Source organism: Dipodomys ordii, unplaced genomic scaffold (genome assembly GCF_000151885.1).
Source record: "Dipodomys ordii isolate 6190 unplaced genomic scaffold, Dord_2.0 Scaffold19, whole genome shotgun sequence".
Lineage (NCBI taxonomy): Eukaryota > Metazoa > Chordata > Mammalia > Rodentia > Heteromyidae > Dipodomys > Dipodomys ordii.
In genome coordinates, this window is record NW_012267235.1 from 4,733,685 (window position 1) to 4,756,859 (window position 23,175).

The 23,175-nt window shown below is 39.8% G+C and overlaps 1 protein-coding gene across 1 annotated transcript in view; it reads left to right on the top strand.

Annotated features, from left to right (window-relative positions):
- The window catches only part of Hsf5 (heat shock transcription factor family member 5), a 41,656-nt gene extending 20,791 nt beyond the window's left edge, over positions 1 to 20,865 (top strand). Inside the window, 4 exon segments of the mRNA XM_013013285.1 lie at positions 2,058 to 2,155; positions 6,381 to 6,902; positions 9,469 to 9,646; positions 20,795 to 20,865. Coding sequence (XP_012868739.1) covers positions 2,058 to 2,155; positions 6,381 to 6,902; positions 9,469 to 9,646; positions 20,795 to 20,865 — 869 coding nt within the window.
- Positions 20,866 to 23,175: the final 2,310 nt, after the last annotated feature.

Sequence of the window (23,175 nt, forward strand, 5' to 3'; positions counted from 1 at the left end):
CAAGGCAAGCGCTCTACCACTGAGCCACCTTCCCAGCCCAAAGGTTAGTTTATTTTCAAATATTAAAGTATGAGATTATTTACCAATTTTATTAGCATACTGAGGACATTAATAAACTCTGGACATAGAGTTAGCTGGGCGCCAGTGGCTCACACCTGTAATCCTAGCTACTCCAGGGGCTGAGATTTGAGGATCATGGTTCAAAACCAGCCCGGGCAGGAAAAGCTGTGAAACACTTACCTTCAATAAACCACCAGAAAACTGGAAGTGGTACTGTGGCTCAAGTGGTAGAGCATTAGCCTTGAGCTGAAGAGCTGAGGGATAGTGCTCAGGCCCAGAGTTCAAGCCCCATGACTGACAAAAAAAAAAAAAAAAGTTACCACATTCTAATAAAGATTCCTTTGAAGATATTCAGCAAGTAGAGTTTGAGTAAAATTAGATTTTATATTTCAGGCAGAGGTAATGATAAAGAGCGTTACTGACTCTGTCCCTACCAGCTTTGTAACTCTTGGCCAATTACTTAATACCTCTGAGTTTGAGTTGTTATTTTATTTTATTTATTTATTCATTTGGGTTTGGTCGTGGGGCCTGAACTCTTGGCCTGGGTGCTGTCCCTCAGCTCTTCAGCTCAAGGCTAGCACTCTACCACTTGAGCCACAGCACCACTTCTGGCTTTTTTTTTTCTGCTTATGTGGTGCTGAGGAATCGAACCCAGGACCTTAAGCATGCAAGGCGAGGGCTCTACCCCTGAGCCAACTTCCCAGCCCCTGAGTTGTTATTTTATAAAGTAGTGTTAATGTCTCATCTGGTTGTTCTTTGAAGTTAATATATGTAAAGTATCTGCCACTGTGCCTCGGGCATGATAGGCACTCAATACTGCCATCCTCTGTTTAATTCAAAGGTGTGTGTTATAACTGATTCTCATTCATACTGGAGAGTCTCTCTCTGGAAAAGAGGAGACTCAGCCTATTAAGACTTCATCTGTAAGTATAACTATTCCAGTACAAAGAGTTCAATCTTTTCATGGTGTCTTACCCATAAAGAAAAAGTTTGGAAAACATAGTTAGACTTGATCTCCAACATGCTAAAAAAATTATTTCTTTAGTTAAATTAATAGTTAACATTTGTTGATTGTTTACTAGTTCTCATTACTATTGTATGTGCTTTATGAGTATTAGATCATTCCTCACCACAGCCATATTAAGTAGGTCCTGTTATTATCCTTATTTTATTAAAATGCTGAAACAAGACCAAAAGAAATTAACCATGATTAGATTGTGAAGCTGGGGTTCAAAGCTAGGAAATCTGGCTCAAGGATCTGCATTCTTAACCACTTGTCTAAATGGCTAAAAGTTTTTACATGTATTTCTACAAGATGCATTGTTTAGTGGTAGAAACATTTGCAGAATATTTGCTCCTTGTTTTAATCTTGAAAGCAGTCCCCCTCCTCCAAGCGTTCGTTATTGCTAAAAGTGCTTGAAACAATTGTGTAGAAATTCTAAGTACAATAAGCTATTTTCAATAAAATTAAATTACTTCAATAAGGAAATGTTTAGTTAGAAAGGTAAAAAGATATTTAGGTGCCAAAGAAATCACTTATAAAAGTTGATACAACTGCTTTAAAATTCTATATTACCAGGCACTGATGGCTCATGCCTGTAATCCTAGCTGCTCAGGAGGCTGTGAGACTGAAGATTGCATTTCAGAGCCAACCTGGGCAGGAAAGTCTATGAGAATCTTATCTTCAATTAACCATCAGAAAACTAGAAGTGGTGCTGTGGCTCAAAGTGGTAGAGCACTAGATTTGAGCAAAAGAGCTCAGGGACAGTGCCCAGGCCCAGAGTTCAAGCCCCATAACTGACTAAAAACAGAAATTATTATAAAGTACATAATATGAGCATATTATTTTTAACAAATAATAGAACCTAACTGACCTAAGTAATTTTTTTTAGACTTACGAAAGAAATGGTTTGGAGTTCCAGATTGGAAATGGCAATGCCTTGACTACTGTAGAGGTTTCTTTTAGTTGATAGCTTATCTGTTTGACTTTGTTCCAGCTGTGCTACAGTGCTGCTCTCCTTCTACCCACATGGATGCTTTAAGTAGTTGTGTTACTCCCACTGCCTCTTCCTATGCACACTGCAACTACTTCCAGGTAAGATTCTTGGACACACTGTCCTTTTTGAACAATACTGTTGATCTTGTAAAATTTCAAAATGTAATTAAATTTTTTGTGCCAGTGCTGGGGCTTGAACTCATGGCTTGAGCTCACTGTCCCTGAGCTAAAATTTAGCTCAAGGGTAGTGTTCTACCACTTAAGCCATGGCTCCATTTTTGGCTTTCTAATTGGAGATGAGTCTCACAGACTTTCCTGCCTGGGCTGTCTTCAAACTACAATTCTCAGATCCCACTCTTCTAAGTAGCTAGGATTATAGGCATGTACCTCTGTTGCCCATCTCAAAGTGTAAGTTTTTATGAGTGGCCAAAGGTTAGCTGTGGATTATAGGCTTAGTTTTCTCCATTCTAAATCAAATAGAGAAGATATGAATGATATATGAACATTGTTCTTGACCAGCACTTTTAAGATTTTAACCATTAACCATATGTGGGCTTTTTAAATTAATTAACTAAGAGGTGTTTTTGTTGTTGTTGTTGTTGTGGGAGGGTGTATGTGTGCATGTGTGTGTGCACATGCACATATGCTGGTATCAAGGCTTGAATCCAGGACTTTGGGTTTTCATTTGCCTTGCTTGCTCACAGTTGGTGTTCTTCCATTTTTAGCCATACCTCCAATCTGGCATTTTGCTGATTAATTGGGGATGGAGTCTCATAGACTTTACTGCCTAGGCTGACTTCAGATCTCTGTCTGCAGATCTCAGCTTCCTGAGTAGCTAGAATTATAACCAGCACTTGGCTAGTTCTTTTACTATTGTTGTTGGTGGTCATGGGGTTGAACTCAGGGCCTGGTCACTGTCCTTAAACCCTTTTTGCTCAAGGCTAATCCTCTACCATTTTGAACCACAGCACTACTTCTGGTTTTTTGGTGGTTAATTGGAGATAAGAGTCTCACAGACTTTCCTGCCAGCATTGGCTTTGAACCCTAGTCCTCAGATCTCAGCTTCCTGAGTAGCTAGGATTACAGGTGTGAGCCACCCAGCTACCTACCTAGTTCAAAAAGAATCTTGTGTGTTATATGGTGCCAGGATTTGAAACCTAGTATCTTTAGGCAAGCGCTTTAACATTGAGGTAGATTCCCTGCCTAAGATAATAAAAGGTTTTGCTTTTTTAAAGAAAATTCATGTAGAAAGTAGATAATTGGATTGTGTGAATTGTATCTGAGTATGAAATCAGACCATGGAATTAGCTGGACATTTTTCATGGTCAATGTCATCAAGCATAATAACCCAATATGCTCATCTTCACTGAAGGAACATCCCTGTCCCACAAATTAGATGTTGTGTGTAGATCCAGACACTCTCTCCCATGGATTATGCTAAAGGTATTCTGATGGTATTTATATATTTAATCTTCAAATTTTAAATAAATTACTTGAAACTTTTTTTTGTCAGTCCTGGGGCTTGAACTCTGACCCTCAGCTCTTCAGCTCAAGGCTAGTTCTTTACCCCTTGAGCCACATTACCACTCATAGTTATCTGGTGGTTTATTGGAGATAAGAATCTCATGGACTTTCCTGCCTGGGCTGGCTTTGAACCGCATTCCTCAGATCTCAACCTCCTTAGTAGCTATGATTACAGGTCTAAGTCACTGGCGCCTGGCTATTTGAAACTTTTTTTAAAATAAGATTTATTTCTTAAAAACACTGCACATGGCTGGGCAAGTGCTTCATGCCTATAATTTCAACTACTTGAGAGGCAGCGATTGAGGAGGATTATACATTGAAGTCATCTGGGCAAAAATTAGGGAGAACCCCATTTAACAAGTTGGATAGGGTGGTTCATGCCTGTTATTTCAGCTATCAGGGAAGCATAGAAAGAACATGGTCCAGGGTAAAAATCACAAAGACACTATCTGAAAAACAACCTAAAGCAAAAAGCTGGAAATGTGGCTTAAGTGATAGGATGCTTGCCTAGTGAACACAAAGACCTGAGTTCAAGCCCCAGTACCACCAAAAGAAGGGAAAAATTAAAAAAAGTACATGTTCATTTTGCAGAAATAAATGCAAGCAGACATAAAATTTAAAAAGAGAAAATATTTCAGATTCTATCCTTATGTATATGAATCATATATTGTCAAGGTTAAGAACAGCTAGAGAGTCGGCCTAGCTTAAGCTTGAAACCTGGCTCTGCCAGTTATTTCATATACTTTGGATAAATGATTGTTTCTCTACATCTTAGTTTTAGCTGGACTTGTGACATGTAACCCTAATCCTTGTAATTGGGAAGTAGAGGAAGGATTGTGAGTTTTAAGGCCAGCATGGCTAGTGAGACCCTGTCTCAAAAAAACAAAAGCCTTGTGCAAATGGCTCTTGCCTACAATCCTAGCTACTCATGAAGTTGAGATTTGAGGATCAAGGTTTGAAGCCAGCTTCGAAAAGGTCTGCAAGATTCTTATTTCCAGTTAGCCAGCAAAAAAGCTTAACTGGAGATATGTCTCAAGTGCTAGAGTGCCAGTCATTGGCAAAAAGCCAATGTTCAAGAGTTCAAGGCCAGAGTTCGACTGGCATTGGCAAAAAAAAATGCACATTTCATAGGACTCTTATGAGGATTAAATGAAATGTCTGTAAAGCTTTTTACATATGCTAGGCATATAGAAAAACTAAATAAATGATACTATTGTCTATATATAATAGCTTACTGCTTATACTATTTGAATTCACGCTACTTACCTTCTAAGAGTCATTGAAAGGATGTAGTATGTTGGACAGCATCAATTTATTGTATATTTTATCTAATCATAGTTCTTTGGGATTTTCATCATCTGAGATGATCAAGCATACTGAATGTCTGTTCTGTGCAAAGCACTATACATAAAAAATATATCTTAGGTGATAGTGGCTCCTGCCTGTAATCCTAGCCACTTAGGAGGCTGAGATCTGAGTTCAAAGCCAACCCAGGCAGGAAAGTCTGGAGACTCTTTTTGTGTGTGTGTGTAAGATTTTTTTTATTGTTTTGATGATCTTCAACTTAAAAAAATTAGTCAGATTCCTCTATAATATGATTATAATCATGTCAAATCATGTGATTACAATCAGATTATAATCTGATTAGTCAGATTCCTCTATAATATGATTATAATCATGTCAAATCATGTGATTACAATCAGATTATAATCTGATTAGTCAGATTCCTCTATAATATGATTTCCCCCTTTTATTTTAGGTTTTTTTAATAAGTTTTTTATTGTGAAAATACTGTACAGAGGGGTTACAATCACATGAGCAAGGTAATGAGTACATTTCTTATCAAGCATTGTTGCCTCCTCCTTTGTTTTTCCCCTATCATCCTTTCCCTCCCACCTCCACAACTACATTCTCCCGCCTTTCTCCTCCAAGTCTGGAGACTCTTATTGCCAGTTAACCACCAAAAAGCTGTACATAGAGGTCTGTTTCAAGTGGTAGAGCACTAACCTTGAGCAAAGAATTTCAGGGACAGTGCCCAGGCCCCAGTTGAAGCCGCAGGGCTGGTACACTAGAGCGTGTGCGTGCGCACACACACACACACAATCCCAGGAATACATTTTTTTCTCAGATGATTTGGAACAGACAATCATTTGGAACAGATTGTCTGTTCCTTCTATAGAAGGATTGGTGGACTTGTGAGCACCCTTTGTCATTTCTTTAACAATATATGATAACTAAAAAAGTGATATATCTGCCTTTATGGATGATTTGATATATAGACATTTTGTCAGCAAATTGTAGCCTTTTAATTATGCATACTTAACCATGAGAAATAGTGGTCCACTCTATTAAACTTAACATAATGGCTGGCATATAGAAAATACTAAATGTTGAGAGTTGCCAGACACTGATGGCTCATAATCCCAGCTACTCAGGAAGCTAAAATCTAAGGATCTTAAGGTTTGAAGCCAGCTCAGACAGAAAAGTCTGTTAAGACTCTTATCTCCCATTAACCACCAAAAACCTGAAAGTAGAGTTATGGCTCAAGTAATAGAGTGAAAAATCAAAGTGACAGCACCCAAGTCCTGAGTTCAAGCTCCAGAACCAGCACAAAAAGAAATTACTTGACAGTACATTCAAAGCAACCACTGCTGACATGTAGATTCGTATTCAGGTTTCTTAGTGAGAGCTTTAAATGTGATGTGTTTATATTTAGCATTCATGACCTAAATGTTATCACTGTTCTCCTTATTCTTATATTTGATTTCTATCCAAACAGTCCTGTTTTCTCTTTTTCCAGAATCCTCCAATGCAGTCTTCTTATCCAGTTGAATTTCTGCCTTCTAACTGGCCTTGCAGTGCTACTGATGAAAATAAAAAGACAGAAGTAAACCTAGAAGCTGTCTTTCAGATAGTAGATGAGTTGCATTCCTCCCCTAAATTAGAGATGGTAAAGGTGGAGCCTGTTGAGAATCAGTGCTCAACGTCTCAGTCTAACAGAAGCCAACATATCCTAGCTAATTCAAACAATACCAATTCATCTTCCACAAGTCAGGCTAGCCAACTGGAGCCACTTACTCCCGTAGGCTCAGATATTACATCTTTTGTGGTCGGAACAGAACAAGCCATTACCTGCTCTTTACCACAGTCACCTGAGTACATCTATACCATCCACACACCTCAGCCTGTGGAAAATAGCACTATGCAGGATTCTGCAGCTGTGCAACAAGCTCATGTGAAACTGAAGGAGCAGCTAAGCCATAATCCATCTCCATCTTCTGTAGTATTTGTGCAGGAAGGACTTCCATTCAGCACACACCAGGTAAGAGGGAAAACAGAAGGATCATAAAGCTCAAAGTACATTGTACTCCTTGTTAAAAACTTGTCTTTAACAAGTGGAGAGCTTGCCTGGATTTTATTTGGGTTTAATAGGTGTGCACTGTTTCCAATACGTATTCACAGCTTTCCAAAAGGATCATGTCCCAGTGTTCCTCACAAAGGATTCAGAAAGAAGTTGATTGGCCCTACCCTTTCTCCCACTAATGTTACAGCCTAAAATGAACCTCTAGAGAAGCAATGTGATACAAAGTTTATGTTCATGTTTAAGAGCATCCCTTGAATGTTGGTCTTGGGAAAGATTTAATGATCCAAGCCTCCTACATTTCAATAAAAATTAATGCCAGAGTAAAAATCACTACTTTAGAGACAACCTGCTTTCAGGCTATTGGAAAGAGTATTCCTTTTGTAATAAACTTTCCTACCACTTTCACTTAAAAAGAAAAAGAGTAATTGTTGGGACTTTTTTATCTTAATTTGGATACATAAGGTAAGCTCAGCGATAGCATTCCACTTCCCAGAAGAATGGCTTAACAGATAACATGAGGACTTTCTGAGCCATTTTTAGATGAAATTTAAGGATAAGGTTGGGGGTCTTTTCTTTCTTGTAGCATCACTGAATTCTAATAGTGACAATACTGTGTTCAAATTTCTTATTACTACTTGCATTCCTAAGGACTCTTATTTGAGGGGCATATGCTAAAGGTAAAAGTTTATTCCTTTACTGCTGTTAGTTTTATGAACAGAAGATTATAAATTTTGATTCTAAATAATAACTATCAAAAGTACACTCAAACTAAAATAACTTTATGAATTAGTTATTTTGGGCTGGGAAAGTGGCTCAGTGGTAGAGTGCTTGCCTTATATGCATGAGGCCCTGGATTTGATTCCTCAGCACCACGTAAGCAGAAAAGCTGGAAGTGGCGCTGTGGCTCAAGTGGTAGAGTGCTCAACTGGAGCAGAAGAGCTGAGGGACAGCACCCAGGCTCAGAGTTTAGGCCCCATGACTGACAAAAAACAACAACAACAACAACAAAAACTGTTGAAAATATTGTCTCTGATTCATTTGTAACCTGAGTTAACATAAGAAAATAGTAAGATTAAATTAGTTATTTTTCACTGCTTTAACTTTTGTTAGGATTTTTTTTTTTTTTTGGGTCCGGTAGTGGGGCCTGAACTCTGGGCCTGGGCGCTGTCCCTCAGCTCTTCAGCTCAAGGCCAGCGCCCTACCACTTGAGCCACAACGCCACTTCCGGCTTTTTTCTTTTTGCTTATGTGGTGCTGAGGAATCGAACCCAGGGCCTCAGGAAAGCAAGGCAAGCGCTCTACCACTGGTAGCCACCTTCCCAGCCCTGTTTTTATTTTTATTTTTTTTAAAAATGTGCTTGTCCTAAGTCTTGAGCTCTGGGTGCTGTCCCTCAGCTCTTCAGCTCAAGGCTAGCACTCTACCACTTGAGCTACAGCCCCACTTCTGGCTTTTTTCTTTTTGCTTATGTGGTGCTGAGGAATCGAACCCAGGGCCTCAGGCATGCAAGGCAAGCGCTCTACCACTGAGCCACCTTCCCAGCCCTGTTTTTATTTTTTTAATCTAACTTCAGATCTAAATGTCTTGAAGGTTTTTTGTTTGTTTGTTTGGGTCGCGGGGCTTGAACTCTGGGCTTGGGCACTGTCCCTGCGCTCTTCAACTCAAGGAGAGTGCTCTACCGCTTGAGCCACAGCACCACTTCTGGTTTTCTAGTGGTTTATTGGAGGTAAGAGTCTCATGGACTTTCCTGCCCAGGTTGGCTTTGAACCTTGATCCTCAGATCTCAGCCTCCTGAGTAGGGAGGATTACAGGCGTGAGCCACCTGCGCCCGGCTTGAGGGTTTTTTTTGTTGTTGTTTTATATGTTTGTTTGGTGGTGCTGCTGGGGTTTGAATGTAGGGCCTTGAACATGCCAAATGAGCATTTTACTTCGAGTTACACACACACACATACACACACAAATGTTGGCTACTTTGACAAAGATATTGTAACATCTCAAAGAATGCTTAGTAACCAAGGAAAGATACTTACTTTATAAACAAGATAGATACTGACTTTATGGGGACTGAAGCTTATACAATATTGACATATTGACAGTTTCTTTAAGACAAAGAATAGGAAATTGGTAGAATCAAGTATCCATGCTTATTTACACAATCCAAGTATTATGTTTATGTTCATCCAATTATTACCAACTAGAGGGCGAGCCTGATAGAACAGATAATGGTCTTAACCAATTATGTTTAAACATCTTACTTTTGTAATTTAAAACCATTATACTTTATGGTGAAATTTTCTTTTGATCTTAAGCTACTGTTTTAGTTATACATTCATTTCTGTGGTTTGAGAATGAGGAAATGTACTGTTTTTAAACAAAAAAATAACAAAAATCAAAGGATGTTACCATTCATGAGGATTTTTAAAAAACCACATTTGCTGGATCATGTTCCTATGATAGAATTCTTCTGACTAACTGTGGTAGATGTATGAGGGAAATCTCAGAATAATAAATAGGTTTAATATTTTAGGTGGATGCCAGTGTAAAATGCCAGACCAATCCATCTGAGAATATCTTGCCTTCAGAACAGATGGGATTCCTCATTTCAGAAATGGGGCCTACTAGCAAGCCTAGTAAAGACACAGGTTTATCTACTCCAGCCAGATACAGAGAGCGAAGAAGCAACTCACAACAAGGAAAGTCTCCTGGTAAGAATGATCAAGCTCTAGAATTTATAGCTATAGAATACTAGAAATAGAATAGTTTAGAATTAATATATGAATGACAATTTATCTGGACACTGAAGATAAATATAGGATTATATTCTGCGGGATTCTATCACATTGTTCTTTTAGTAACACTGTAACTTTAGCCCTATTTTTCATGATCTTCCTCAAATGAGCATCACACCTGGCTAAAACAGGTTTTGTATGTGTATGCATACCGAAGCTTGAACTATGGGCCTTGTGCTCTCTCTTAGCTTTTAGCTGAAGACTGGTGCCTTTGCCCCTTGAGCCACTGCTCTAGTTCCTAAAACATGTTTCCTATATGTTCTAAAAATCAAGTCATTGACGTCTGCAGTGGACAGTTTTAATATTCTCAAATTTTATGAATACAGATGCCTACAAGATATTTGTCAGCCAGATCTAACGATCATTTTATTTTTTTGGGGGGGGGGGATTTCACTTGTGGGCCTGAACTGTGGACCTGGGCGCTGTCCCTCAGCTCTTCAGCTCAAGGTTAGCCCTCTACCACTTGAGCCACAGCATCACTTCCGACTTTTTCTGCTTATGTGGTGCTGAAGAATCGAAGCCAGGGCCTCATGCATGCAAGGCAAGCATTCTACTACTGAGCCACCTTCCCAGCCCTAATGATCATTTTAATGTATAAAAAAAATTAGGCCAAGGCCGGGCACCAGTGGCTCACGCCTGTAATCCTAGCTACTCAGGAGGCTGAGGTCTGAGGATCACGGTTCAAAGCCAGCCTGAGCAGGAAAGTCCATGAGACTCTTATCTTCAATAAACCATCAGAAAACCAGAAGTGGCACTGTGGCTCAAACGGTAGAGCACTCGCCTTGAGCTGAAGAGTGCAGGGACAATGCCCAGGCCCAGAGTTCAAGCTCTATGACTGACCAAAAAAACAAACAAACAAAAAATTAGGCCAGATGCCAGTGGCTGTAATCTTAGCTACTCAAGGGACTGAGATCTGAGGATTGCAATTCCAAGCCATCCTGGGCAGGAAAGTCTAGGCACAGAGCTGGAAGTGGTGCTGTGTCTTAAGTGGTAGAGCACCAGTCTTGAGCAAAAAGAAGTTCAAGGACAGTGTACCCAGGCCCAGAGTTCAAGCCCCTGGACCGGGAACAACAAAGAAACACACAAATAAATAAATTTTAGGCTAGGTACTAGTAATTCATGCTTATAATCTTAGTTACTTAGAAGGCAGAAATTTGGGAGATGGTTCAAGGCCAAAAAGGCAAAAAAGGTCTCAAGCATCCATTTCAACAAATAGCTTGGCAGAGTGGTGTATACTAGTTGTTCCAGCTACTGAGGAGGCTGAGATTGAGGAGATTGCTGTTTTAAGCTGGTCCAGGCAAAAAAGTTCATGAGAAATCATCCCAATAGCAAAAGCTGGGCATGGTGGCATATGTCTGTCATCCCAGATATAGAAGGGAGTGTAAATAGGAGAGTCATGGTGCCGGCCAGCCCAGGACATTGAAGGAAATAAGCACCACAAATTAGCACCAATTGATAGAGGCTAAGATATTTTCCAAGTTTCAATTGAAAACACATAGCTTTTAAAGTTGAGACCTGACAATGCAAAGCTAGGCTTAGACATTTAGGACCTTCCTTGTCGAAGAATAGGCCTTGGGCCTGGAACTTTCCTTTACCTAAAGATAAATTGCTGCATACAGCACACCTAGACCTGTCACCTTGGGTGGGAATATCTTTCCCTGTGACAAACTAAATGCAAGCTCCTGTGTTTTAAATGTGCATCACAAGCCACCCAGACAGCTCACATAATTAATTACAGTAAGCTAGTTGTGTGGGGGGGGGGAGGGACAACCACCAGCCATGAGGGGGTGGAGCAGTGCACACTGAAGGCTGTTTTGTAACTTCTTTATAGTAGTAAGTATTGCTCCATCCAGTGCTTGACTGTTGGAGTTTCTAGAGACTCTCGCTGAGATGCAGGGGACTTACATTCCTACTGGTTGGCATAGTGATGATCTTGGTAATGTGCATTCTCCCCTGGAACTGGTTATTAGTACTCAGTGTTCTGAGCCCCGAGACTGATAACTAGTGCATGGTATTCTGCTTCATCTTCAAGTGAGATAATCAAAGCGTTGTGTGGACTCAAATGTAGTGGCCACCTGAATCTCTGCAGTACATGCCCTAGCTCTGCCTTCTATATATAGCCAAGCAATGTCTCTTCTGGAATGCTTGCTTACTGCATGTGCGTGCCACCTGTTAGATTTTTGTATGATAAACTAAAATATTCCTATATAATCAATATATAAAAATTTGATGTAAGTCTAGTGCTATTTAGAATGTTGACACTGAATATTAAAAAAAGAAGTGATTACTGGAACCCAGGAATATGACTGTAATCTCAGCACTAGGGAAACAAGGGCTGCAGAATCTGGTCAATTTGTGCTACATAGTAGCAAGGCTATCTCAAAAAAAAAAGTTTTTTTTGTTTTTTGGTCGTGGGGCCTGAACTCTGGGTCTGGGCGCTGTCCCTAAGCTCTTCAGCTCAAGGCTAGCGCTCTACCACTTGAGTCACAGTGCCACTTCCAACCTTTTCTGCTTATGTGGCGCTGAGGAACTGAATCCAGGGCCTCATGCATACAAGGCAAGCACTCTACCACTGAGCCACCTTCCCAGCCCCCCCCAAAAAAAGTTTATAATGACCTTAATGACTTCCAAAATTATACCATTATAAGCCGGGCGCTGGTGGCTCACGCCTGTAATCCTAGCTACTCAGGAGGCTGAGATCTGAGGATCGTGGTTCAAAGCCAGCCCGGGCAGGAAAGACCATGAGACTCCTATCTCCAATAAACCACCAGAAAACCGGAAGTGGTGCTGTAGCTCAAGGGGTAGAGTGCTCGCCTTGAGCTGAAGAGCTGAGGGACAGCGCCCAGGCCCAGAGTTCAAGCCCCACGACCGACCAAAAAAAAAATTATATCATTATATCAGATTCTTGTTCCTCTTTTGTTATGCTTCTGCTTGGAAAGTTATTGTATTCCTTTTCTTTTTTTAAACAGAATCCTTGATTTCTCTCTAATCTGTGATGTTAAATTCAGATGAGAATGATAGGTAATGGGGCATTTATTTAAACCTTTGCAAAGAGTTTCCATAAGGGACTTGCTGACTGATGTTTTCTTGGGATACAGTACCTCCTTTTCCCTTTTCTTTCAACTCTTCCGGTTGCTTTTCCTCTTCCATTTGTTTTGTCCTCCTCTTCTTTCTCATTCTGCTCTCCATTTTCTTCACCTTAATGACAGTTGTGTTTGATTTTCTCTGGATTTGTATATCAAGGCATAGAAGGCTGGTTGTTTTTGTATAAGGGAAGGTGTCACCAGCTTCCATCCCTTGCATATAGATGTTTTGCTTTGGATTTCTTTCTTACAAGCTTTCATATTTAGAGAAGAAAATCTTTAGGAACAAACAGTTATTATACAAGTTCAGATATTCTTAAAAGAGGTACTTGATACTTATCACCAAAAAAAAAAAGAATACTTCGGAAAAGTTTAATTCCTCCTTAATGGCAAGTGTGTACCTCAAGTTTGAGTTCATCTCTTCTTTCAGGGCTTTGCTGACTGTATCAAAAAATATTGAACATAGTGTGATTTTTTTATGGTACTGAGCATTAATCCCTTTATCCAGTCTCTTTATTAAGTAGAGAAATTAAAAATCAACTATATTTTTGCCAATCTAAATGCCAAAACTAAGGAACCTCTTATACACTGTAACTGCAATATCAATTTCCATAGTCCTTTAAAGGACAACTTGACATTATCAATGAATAAAATGTTCATGTCCTTTGAATCAAGAACAGTAATCCTCAGCCTGGTGTTGGTGTCTAATGCCTGTAATCCTAGCAGGAGACAGAGGTCTGAAGGTAGTGGTTTGAAGCCTGCCTAGGCAGCAAAGTCTGTTAATCTCTCCACTATACTACCAAAAAAAAAAAAAAAAGCCAGAAGTAGAGCTGTGGCTCAAATGGTAGAGCACTAGCATGGAGCAAAAAGAGCTTAGGGACAGCACCCAGGCCCTGTGTTTAAGTCCTGGTATGGCACAGATGAATGATAAGTGAACACGACTAAAAATCACTCTTACAGAAATAAACATATTCCTAGAGTTATTCAAAAGTTCATCATAACCTATCATAGCAAGAGAACTAAAAAAGGCATAAATACCTGACAACTAGAAACAAAATAATGACAAAATCACACAATGAAAAACTGCAACCACTGGGCGCTGGTGGCTCACACCTGTAATCCTAGCTGCTACTCAGGAGGCTGAGATTAGAGGATCCAAGGTTCAAAGCCAGCCTGGGCAGGAGAGTCCACAAGACTCTTATCTCCAACTAACCATCAGAAAACTGAAGTGGTGCAGTGGCTCAAAATGGTAGTGCACTCACCTTGAGCTGAAGAGGTCAGGGACAGAGCTCAGGCCCAGAGTTCAAGCCCCACAACTGACCAAAAAAAAAACTGCAATCATAAAAATAAAGTAGCTTGATATGTTGTGATATTGGTACAATAAGTGAACATTTTAAATGTGTGAAGTGACTAAGCAAGATGCAGTACCTTATATCTGGCATAGTCCCCCCACTAAGGAAAAATAAGGAAAAAAGTCAAGATGTATAGGAGGAAACTAATACATGGAATGCTGCTTACCTGAGAAGACAGAATTGAAGGGTTGGGATATTTTTAACTTCTCAATTTGTAAATATATGTATAATAGATTTAGATAGAGTTGACTTAACTAATCTTATCCTATACCAAAAATGCTTTTTTAAGATGTGTGAGAATTTCCAGGACTCACAGTAGCTTTTATTTTTAGCCTTTTATTCCTGTATAATTCAAACGTGTCCCTATTTCACCCCCCTAGAGCTGTTCTGTCTGTTACGTGCTATCTCACTTGCAGACCTTTGTCCCTGTCTTTCATGCTTTTCCTCCCCTAAGCATTTGTCCTTAGACATTTGTAGATGTAGCATATTTTCTGAAGACTTGTGTAGGTAGGAAGTGTTTAAATTAAAATACTCCAAGTAAGTGTGTGTGTGTGTGTGTGTGTGTGTGTGTGTGTGTGTGTGTGTGTGGACACTGGGGCTTGAACTCAAGAGTCTTTCACACTTGGCTTTTTTGCTCTACTACTTGAGCCAGTCTCCATTTCCAGCTTGTTTGCTGGTTAATTGGAGATTAGCCTCAGGAACTTTTCTGCCCTGGCTGGCTTTAGTCTTAAGATCTCAGCTTCCTCATTAGCTAGGATTGCAGACACAACTTTTAAGTAGCTATCCCTTTTTAAAATGTCACTTTACCCACTACTAGCCTTCCTCATCTCTAGACATTATGGCCTGCTTGCTGCATTCTTTTGTTGTATTAGGCACAGGAGTCACATTTCACTTGTACTTTTTGATATCCTGAGGCCTCACCTTCTCCAACCAAAACAATGTCACAAAGATAGTCAGCTCCCGAAGAACTCTGGTGCCTGTTGTTATACTGATTTCCTCCCGCTCAGTAGATAATAATTGCCACATTAGTTATCTTCATTAATTTTTCCTGTGGATTATTTCTAAGTGAAAATAATAGCCTTTGCCCATAGTGTTGATGGATGAATCTCAATTGACCTTGACTTCCTGCCTAGGAATGTGAAATACTGACATTATTATGACACTTAATCATACTTTTATCAGGGGCAGGGAGTAAATGACTTTTAATTAAGCTACAACTTGTCTGCTGTAATGTTAGTTTTATCATTAAAGTGTAAGCAAAATATAATTCATGGAATTGCAAACTTTTCTTCTTTGACAGTACTGTTGTCCATGAAAACATGGTCATATGTAAGGTCCTATGTCATGAAGAACTTCTTCCAAAGAGTTGGGCCCCAGTGGCTTATGCTACGCAGGATCAAAAGTGATCTAAGGATCAAATTTGATCTAAGGATCAAAATTCAAAGCCAGCACTGGCAGAAAAATATGAGAGGCCCTGAGTTCAAGCCCCAGTACTGACAAATACACACACAAAAAGAGTTTATCCAAAGTCAGTATAAAGATATAGTCTGCCTGTTAAAAGCAATAAAACACAATGAATAGGAAGAAAGTTTTTCGTATTAGAAAAATCAAAATCTGAATTCCTCTCTTTTCTGTGTGGCCATGGACATACTTACTTAACTTTATGGAGCCCCAGTTTCCTCATTTGTAAAAATGAAAATAACAAAAGTATAAGTCATGTAACTGGAAACTGGTAAATGGCTAATAGCAATAGTCAGTAGTAATAATTATAATTTATATCATAATGATTTTTGTCTATGTTTACTACTAATTACTTTTTTTTTGGGGGGGGGTCCGGTCATGGGGCCTGAACTCTGGGCCTGGGCGTTGTCCTTCAGCTCTTCAGCTCAAGGCTAGCGCTCTACCACTTGAGCCACAGCGCCACTTCCGGCTCTTTGCTTTTTGCTTATGTGGTGCTGAGGAATCGAACCCAGGGCCTCATGCATGCAAGGCAAGCACTCTACCACTAAGCCACCTTCCCAGCCCCTACTAATTACTTTTCAAATAACTATTTTCACCTCAAATTCATATGGGCTTTTATAATTGCAACAGTTCTATATTTTTTCCTTCTCAATGCATTCCTCATTCTCTACAGCCACCCTTTGCTGTAACTTCCTATGGCCTTCTTCACCATTCATTCTGCCTATTTCTTATTTATTGAGAAAGTAGAAGTAAGAAGAGATACAATTTGTCTATATATCTACCTATCTACCAATATGAAACAGGGTCTTGATGGTTGCCCAGGTTGGCTTTGAACTCTTGGGCTCAAGTGATCTTCCTGTCTCTGCAGCTGGGACTACAGGTATGCCACTGTTCTAACATCTTCCCCTCCAACCCATCTATCAGGCTCCCTTCAGCTAAATACCTATGTTCTGCCTTAACTCCTATAATAAGAAACACCAGTTCTCAGGTGTATATAGAATCCTATAACCTTTTGTGTACTCACAGACATAGCACTAGTACTATCCCCTTCACTTTTCAGTTATCACATTTTATCTTTTATAGTAGATAATTCTCATCATGCAGAAATGCCATCATGAGTGCCATATCAGAAAAACTCCGTTCAGCCAAGTGTTGTGGTACACACCTCTAATTCCAGCTACACTATACTATAGAGGCAGGCAGGAGAATCCCAAGACACCAGAAATTTAAGACCTGTCTGGGAAACCTAGACATATCCTGTCTCTTTGAACCAATAGCAACAACAAAAATTAACCAGGTATCTTGGTGCATGCCTGTAATCCCAGTAACTCAAGGGGCAAAGGCAGGAGGATCATGTGGTCTGAGGTCTTCAAGGAGCAAGAAGAGCATAAAACCTAATCTAAAAAACAAAAATAAATAAAATAAAATTGGACTGGGAGGTTGGCTCAGTGGTAGAGGGCTTGCCTTGCATGCATGACATGGCCATGAGTTCAATTCCTCAGCACCACATAAGCAGAAAAAAGCTGGAAGTGGCTCAAGTGGTAGGGCGCTAGCCTTGAGCTGAAGAGCTGAAGGACAGTGCCAAGGCCCAGAGTTCAAGCCCCAGGACCAACAACAACAACAAAAAGCAGCCAGGTGCTGATGGCTCACACCTATAATCCTATTTACTCAAGAGGCTGAGATCTGAGGATCATGGTTCAGAGCCACCCGGGGCAGGGAAGTCAGTGAGACTCTTATCTCCAGTTAACCATCAGAAGACCAGAAGTGGCACTGTGGCTCAAAGTGGTAGAGAGCTAACCTTGAGTAAAAAGGCTCAAGGCACAGTGCCCTGAGTTCAAGCCACATAACCAACCCCTCCCCCCCACAAAAAAGATTAAAGCAAAAACAGTTGGGTCCATGTCTCAAAGGCCCTGCCTGGGTTCAAACTCTAGTACTGCCAAAAAAAAAAAAACAGAAAATGTCATCCAATTGTTATTCATATTGCCATCCAAGTGTTGTTTCCATTTTTTCTGTTCTTCTTTGAAGCACCTCGAAGTATATCCCTGTCTCAGCTACACCAGTCATGTTTTTTTTTGGGGGGGGGTCCAGTCGTGGGGCCTGAACTCTGGGCCTGGGCGCTGTCCCTCAGCTCTTCAGCTCAAGGCAAAGCGCTCTACCACTTGAGCCACAGCGCCACTTCCGGCTTTTTTCTTTTTGCTTATGTGGTGCTGAGGAATCGAACCCAGGGCCTCAGGCATGCAAGGCAAGCACTCTACCACTGAGCCACCTTCCCTGCCCCTCCAGTCATGCTTTATGTTCCTTCTGCTTGGCTGAGACTGCTCTTGTGAAAGTTCTAATGACTGCTATATTACCAATCCAAGAGTGATTCTTGGTCCCGGACCATTGTACTTTACCTCAACATTTGGACAAATTACTTCGGCCTTCCTGAAATACTCTCTCTTCTGGCTTAAGAGTACCATCCTTTCCTATTTTCCCTTCTATTAAAAATATAGACTTAGAGGTCAGGGAATTGATTAGGAAAGAGACATTTTAAAAAGAATAAGTAGCCAGATGCCAGTAGCTGGCTACACAGGAGGCTCAGATCTGAGGATTAAAATTTGAAGCCAGCCCTGATAGGAAAGTGTGTGAGCCTTTCATCACCAATTAATCACCAAAAACCTGAAAGTGGAACTGTACTTTAAATGATAGAGCACTAGCCTTAAGCAAAAAAGCTCAAGGCTAGTGCCCAGGCCCTGAGTTCAAGTCTCAGGAGAAATAACCCCCCCCTCAAAAAAAAGGCCAGGTGTCAGTGGCTCATGTCTGTAATGCTAGCTATTTGGGAGGCTGGGCTCTTTAGATAAAAGTTTTGAAGCCAGTTCAGGCAGGACTTGCTCGGAGAGGAAAGTCCATGAAATTCTTCTTCTTCTTTTTTTTTTGGTCTGGTCGTGGGTCCTGAACTCTGGGCCTGGGCGCTGTCCCTCAGCTCTTCAGCTCAAGGCTAGCGCTCTACCACTTGAGCCACAGCGCCACTTCCGGCTTTTTTCTTTCTGCTTATGTGGTGCTGAGGAATCAAACCCAGGGCCTCAGGCATGCAAGACAAGCGCTCTACCACTGAGCCACCTTCCCAGCCCAAGTCCATGAAATTCTTATCTCCAATTAACCACCAAAAAGCCAGAAATGGAATTGTATCTCAAGTGAAAGAAAAAGCTCAAGGACAGTGCTTAAGCCTTCAGTTCAACTTCCAATACCTGTAAAAGAAAATTCTTTACTTACAAAGTAGAGTGACAACTGGGTCTAGTCATATTTTAAATTTTAATTTTAATATTTTTGGGCTTTTTATGGACTAGATTTGAATTCTAGGCTTCATACTTGCTAAGCAAGCATTCTACCACAACTTAACCTTAATTTTAATTTTTTTTCTATAACCATGAGGCCTGTACTCAAGGTGAGATGTTTAGAAAATGATAATAATTAGGTATTAACTCCCACATCTTTTTTATACTTCAAAAATACTGATGTCTAGGTTGTACTCCATACCAATTAAATAAAAATGTCTGGAGGAGGGAGCCTGCCCCAGGCATTAATATTTTATTAAGATTGCCACGTGACTTCAGGGTGTAGGAAGGTGTAGAAGCCACTGGCTTTACTTATTAGCCCTATAATAGCTTAGAGGTTCTACCTCCTAGTTAGCCACTTACTCCTTAGCATTAATTAGGTAACTGATAATACATGTTAGCTATTTTAAAAATGCTATATAAGAGAGAAGATTTTCTCATTGATCTTAAACTGTAGCTCAGCTATTTTGTATTGCAGAACTCACATTTTTACGTTTTCCCATTTTTTTATAATGCTGGAATTTGAACACAGGGCATTATGCTTGCTAGGCAGGCACTCTACTTGAGATGTACCCCAACCCTTTCTTGGCACTCTTGGTGAACTACTCTGTCTTCCAATCTCCAAGGGTATGCCGTCCTTCTTACAGTTTGTCTAGGTGTTTTCACAAGGTTCAGTTGTATTAGTTAATAAATGGGATTTTTTTTTTTTTTTGGTCCAGTGGTGGGGCCTGGGTGCTGTCCCTCAGCTCTTCAGCTCAAGGCTAGCACTTTACCACTTGAGCTACAGCGCCACTTCTGGCTTTTTTCTTTTTGCTTATGTAGTGCTGAGGAATCGAACCCAGGGCCTCATGCATGCAAGGCAAGCACTCTACCGCTGAGCCACCTTCCCAGCCCGGGATTTTTTTGGGGGGGTCATTTGTGGGGCTTGAACTCTGGGCCTGGGCACTATCCCTCAGCTCTTCAGCTCTAGACAAGTGCTCTACCACTTGAGCCACAGCAGCACTTCGGTTTTCTGAGTGGTTTATTGGAGGTAAGAGTCTCACAGAGTTTTCTGACTGGGCTGGCTTTGAACCTTGATCCTCAGATCTCAGCCTCCTGAGTAGCTAGGATTACAGGCATGAGCCACTGACGCCTGGCTAGTAAGTGGGATTTTTATGAAGGTAATCAACCTTGGAAAAGTAACTTCTTATTTTAACATTGTAGGTATTACTATTTCATATTTCTTCATCTCAGTTGATCTTATAGTATAGAAGAAATTAATTTTATGTGTGTGTTTCACTTTGATTCCTTTCATACTCCCCCCCCCCCTTTTTTTTTGTTCTAATACTGGGGCTTGAACGAAGGGCCTGGGTGCTGTCCCTGAGCTTTTGTGCTCAAGGCTAATACTCTACCACTTGAGTTACAGCTCCACTTCTGGCTTTTTTGAAGATAAGATGTCTTACTTTAATTGGAAAGTCTCACAGACTTTCCTGCCTGGAGTGACTTTGAACCTTAGTTCTTAGATCTCAGCCTCCGGAATAGCTAGGAAAACAGGCATGGGCCCCTGATGTCTGGCTTTACTTTCCCTTTTTAATTTATAATAAAAAGCAATTAAAGTGAAGAAAAGACTTGGCCATACCACTGAAAAGCAAACTTTAAATTTTCTTGATCTTTTCTTGTGTTTATATCTGGGCTACATCATTGTGCTTGAGAGTTCTAGAAGTATCTGAAAATTGAGATTCAGGTAAGCCAATGTAATTTTACAGCCAGTTTTATAAGAGAGACATCGACAATTTGTTGTTCTTGTTTGAAACTTGTCTATTGAGCTCCGTAGTCTGAGAAGCTAAAAGTGAGTAAACAACTCTTTCTTTCTAGATCTTCATCTGCTGGTGGACGTGGCCTGCAAACAGGAGCACTTTCCAAAGGAGGAAGAATTAAAAGAGTGAGGAATGGATGACAAAAGTGACATTGTGCATTAGCTATAGCTGGAGGCAGACTAGCCTTGCACATGACACACTGTTGGGATTTTTCCAGTTCTGTTAAGGAAAAAAAGAAATATTTTTTGTTTTGTTGGAATTTCGTTCATTGAAAATTGGAAGTTTGGTATTTTCTACAGCTGTTCGGTTCAGATTATTTACCTTGACAAACTACTAAACATCTAGCAGCCATGGTTTTTTTTTTTTTTTTGGTTTTATTTTTTGTTTTGCTTTGCTGCCCAGATCCCTTTCAAATGAAAAGTCCTAGCCTTCTGTTACAGTCAAGAAGCATCTAAAAACTGCTGCATTGATGGTACTGGAGCAAAATGTGTGTGTGCTGAGTCGTTGTGCCACTCTCAAACTGTAGTCAGCACAACTTCTGTCTATCTGTTTCAAGTCACAGTGCGATCCTTTCAAGATGATGTGAAAAACAAAGACATATGAGGTCTCGGAGATCACAGGTCTAAATGGGTCAGGAATTCCAGGGAAGAAACTCTGGGAAAGAGCTAATTTTCTCCATGATTAACAGGGAAATTATCTTACTTCCTAACCCAGCATTCTGTTTCAAGAGCAAGGCATCCGGACTTGGACCATCCATCATACTGAACAGCCCCTGAATCTTTTATATCAACAGGAGTGTTCTCTATTTGCATATCTTCTTTAATTTAATGACACATTATCATAAATAGCAAAAAAGTTTTGTTAATATCTCTTAAATGTCTTCTAAAGAAAAAATTTAATTTGTTTAATATAATTGTGTTTATAAATGCTGGTAGATTTAAAGGTTTTAAAGCTTTATATTTTTATTAATATTGCAGGCTAGAAGGATAAAGGATGCATATGTAATATTTTTTATTTTGAAGGGAATAGGTACAATGTGTGAACAGAAACATTAAGGGATTTAATGTAGGATTTTCTTATTTTAGACTTACATTCAACAAACACAAAATCTCATCTGTATTGAGGAAAACTGTCCTTTAGCAGCAGCTATGCTCTGATACTTTTAATAGTTTATATTTGCCTTAAGCTTCTGGGAGAACTTTAGTAGTGGGATAGAAGAGAACATGTTTTTCTTACCTCCATTATAAGGTTCTAAATTTGAATAATAGGAATGTGGGATTCAAATGAGAAAAGGACGTTTTGGATGTCCATTTGCTGTAAGTGATCATTTGTACATCCAATGACAGCAAGGACATTTCTGATTTAAAGTCTTTTAAACTAACTAGAATTTTTTAGCATTCTGCCTCGTTTTCCTAATAAGCATTATGAAAACAAAAGGAAAGTCTAAGAATATGAATCTAATGAAAAAACTGTATTAAGTATAGGCTAGCCATTGTGGATGTAACAGATCGAACATTCCTTATATTACATTGTGCCTTCTCAGTGATTTAAAACCCTACAAGTGTTACAGAAATCCGGGGTTTTTGGAAAAAAGCTCTGTATTGGTCTGCAGTGTCTTAGTTTAGATATAAAGTAGGAACTGAAAAGTGACTTGTCTGGTCCATCTGAGTAGACTAGTAGATGCCTGCATGCTCGGCATTTATTCATCTTCATTAGCAAGGCTTAAAGGTGGACGAACTATCAAGGCATGTACATCTTTTGGCCAGGCTGCATATTTTGGCAGAGTGTGTGAAAAGAAGATTGAATTTCCTAATGAAGGAACTTTGCCTTTCTCTGTCATGTTGAATTGCTGGTGAACTGTGTAGATGATATTCCTTCCCTTCAATATGCCTTTCTTAGCTTTTATATGTTGAAAGTGACAATATCTTTTGAGGAACATGTATCAAGCAGGAACTTTGGCATAGATTTGGTTTCAGTGGTTTTAAGGCTTAATTAATGAGATGCCTTGATGAGCTTTCCAAACTTTTTTATATATGAATACACCAGACCAAGGAGCTGGATCTCCTGCTGTACTCACATGCCTGGTACCCATCAACAAAGCTATCTATCATCAATGACTTGGGCAAAATGGCGAGAGGTAAAATAAAATCTTCTTGTAAATTAGCCAGTCAGGTCTGACACATACTAACAAGGTTCCTAATTAGCACCTCAGTATTTCAGCACCTTAAGCACCAATAAATTTCAATCAATCAATAATAAAGTGAGTGTTCCAACTAGACTTGTCGTCTTGCTTGTTTTTACTATTTTACTAGTGATTAATAGAAAACACAGTCATTACGGACATTAATAATACTAGTAAAGTTCAAAGGAGAATATACTGTATTTTTTTCAAAAAAATTGCCATGATTTTTTTTTTTATTCCGTTTTGAGTTCAGGCCC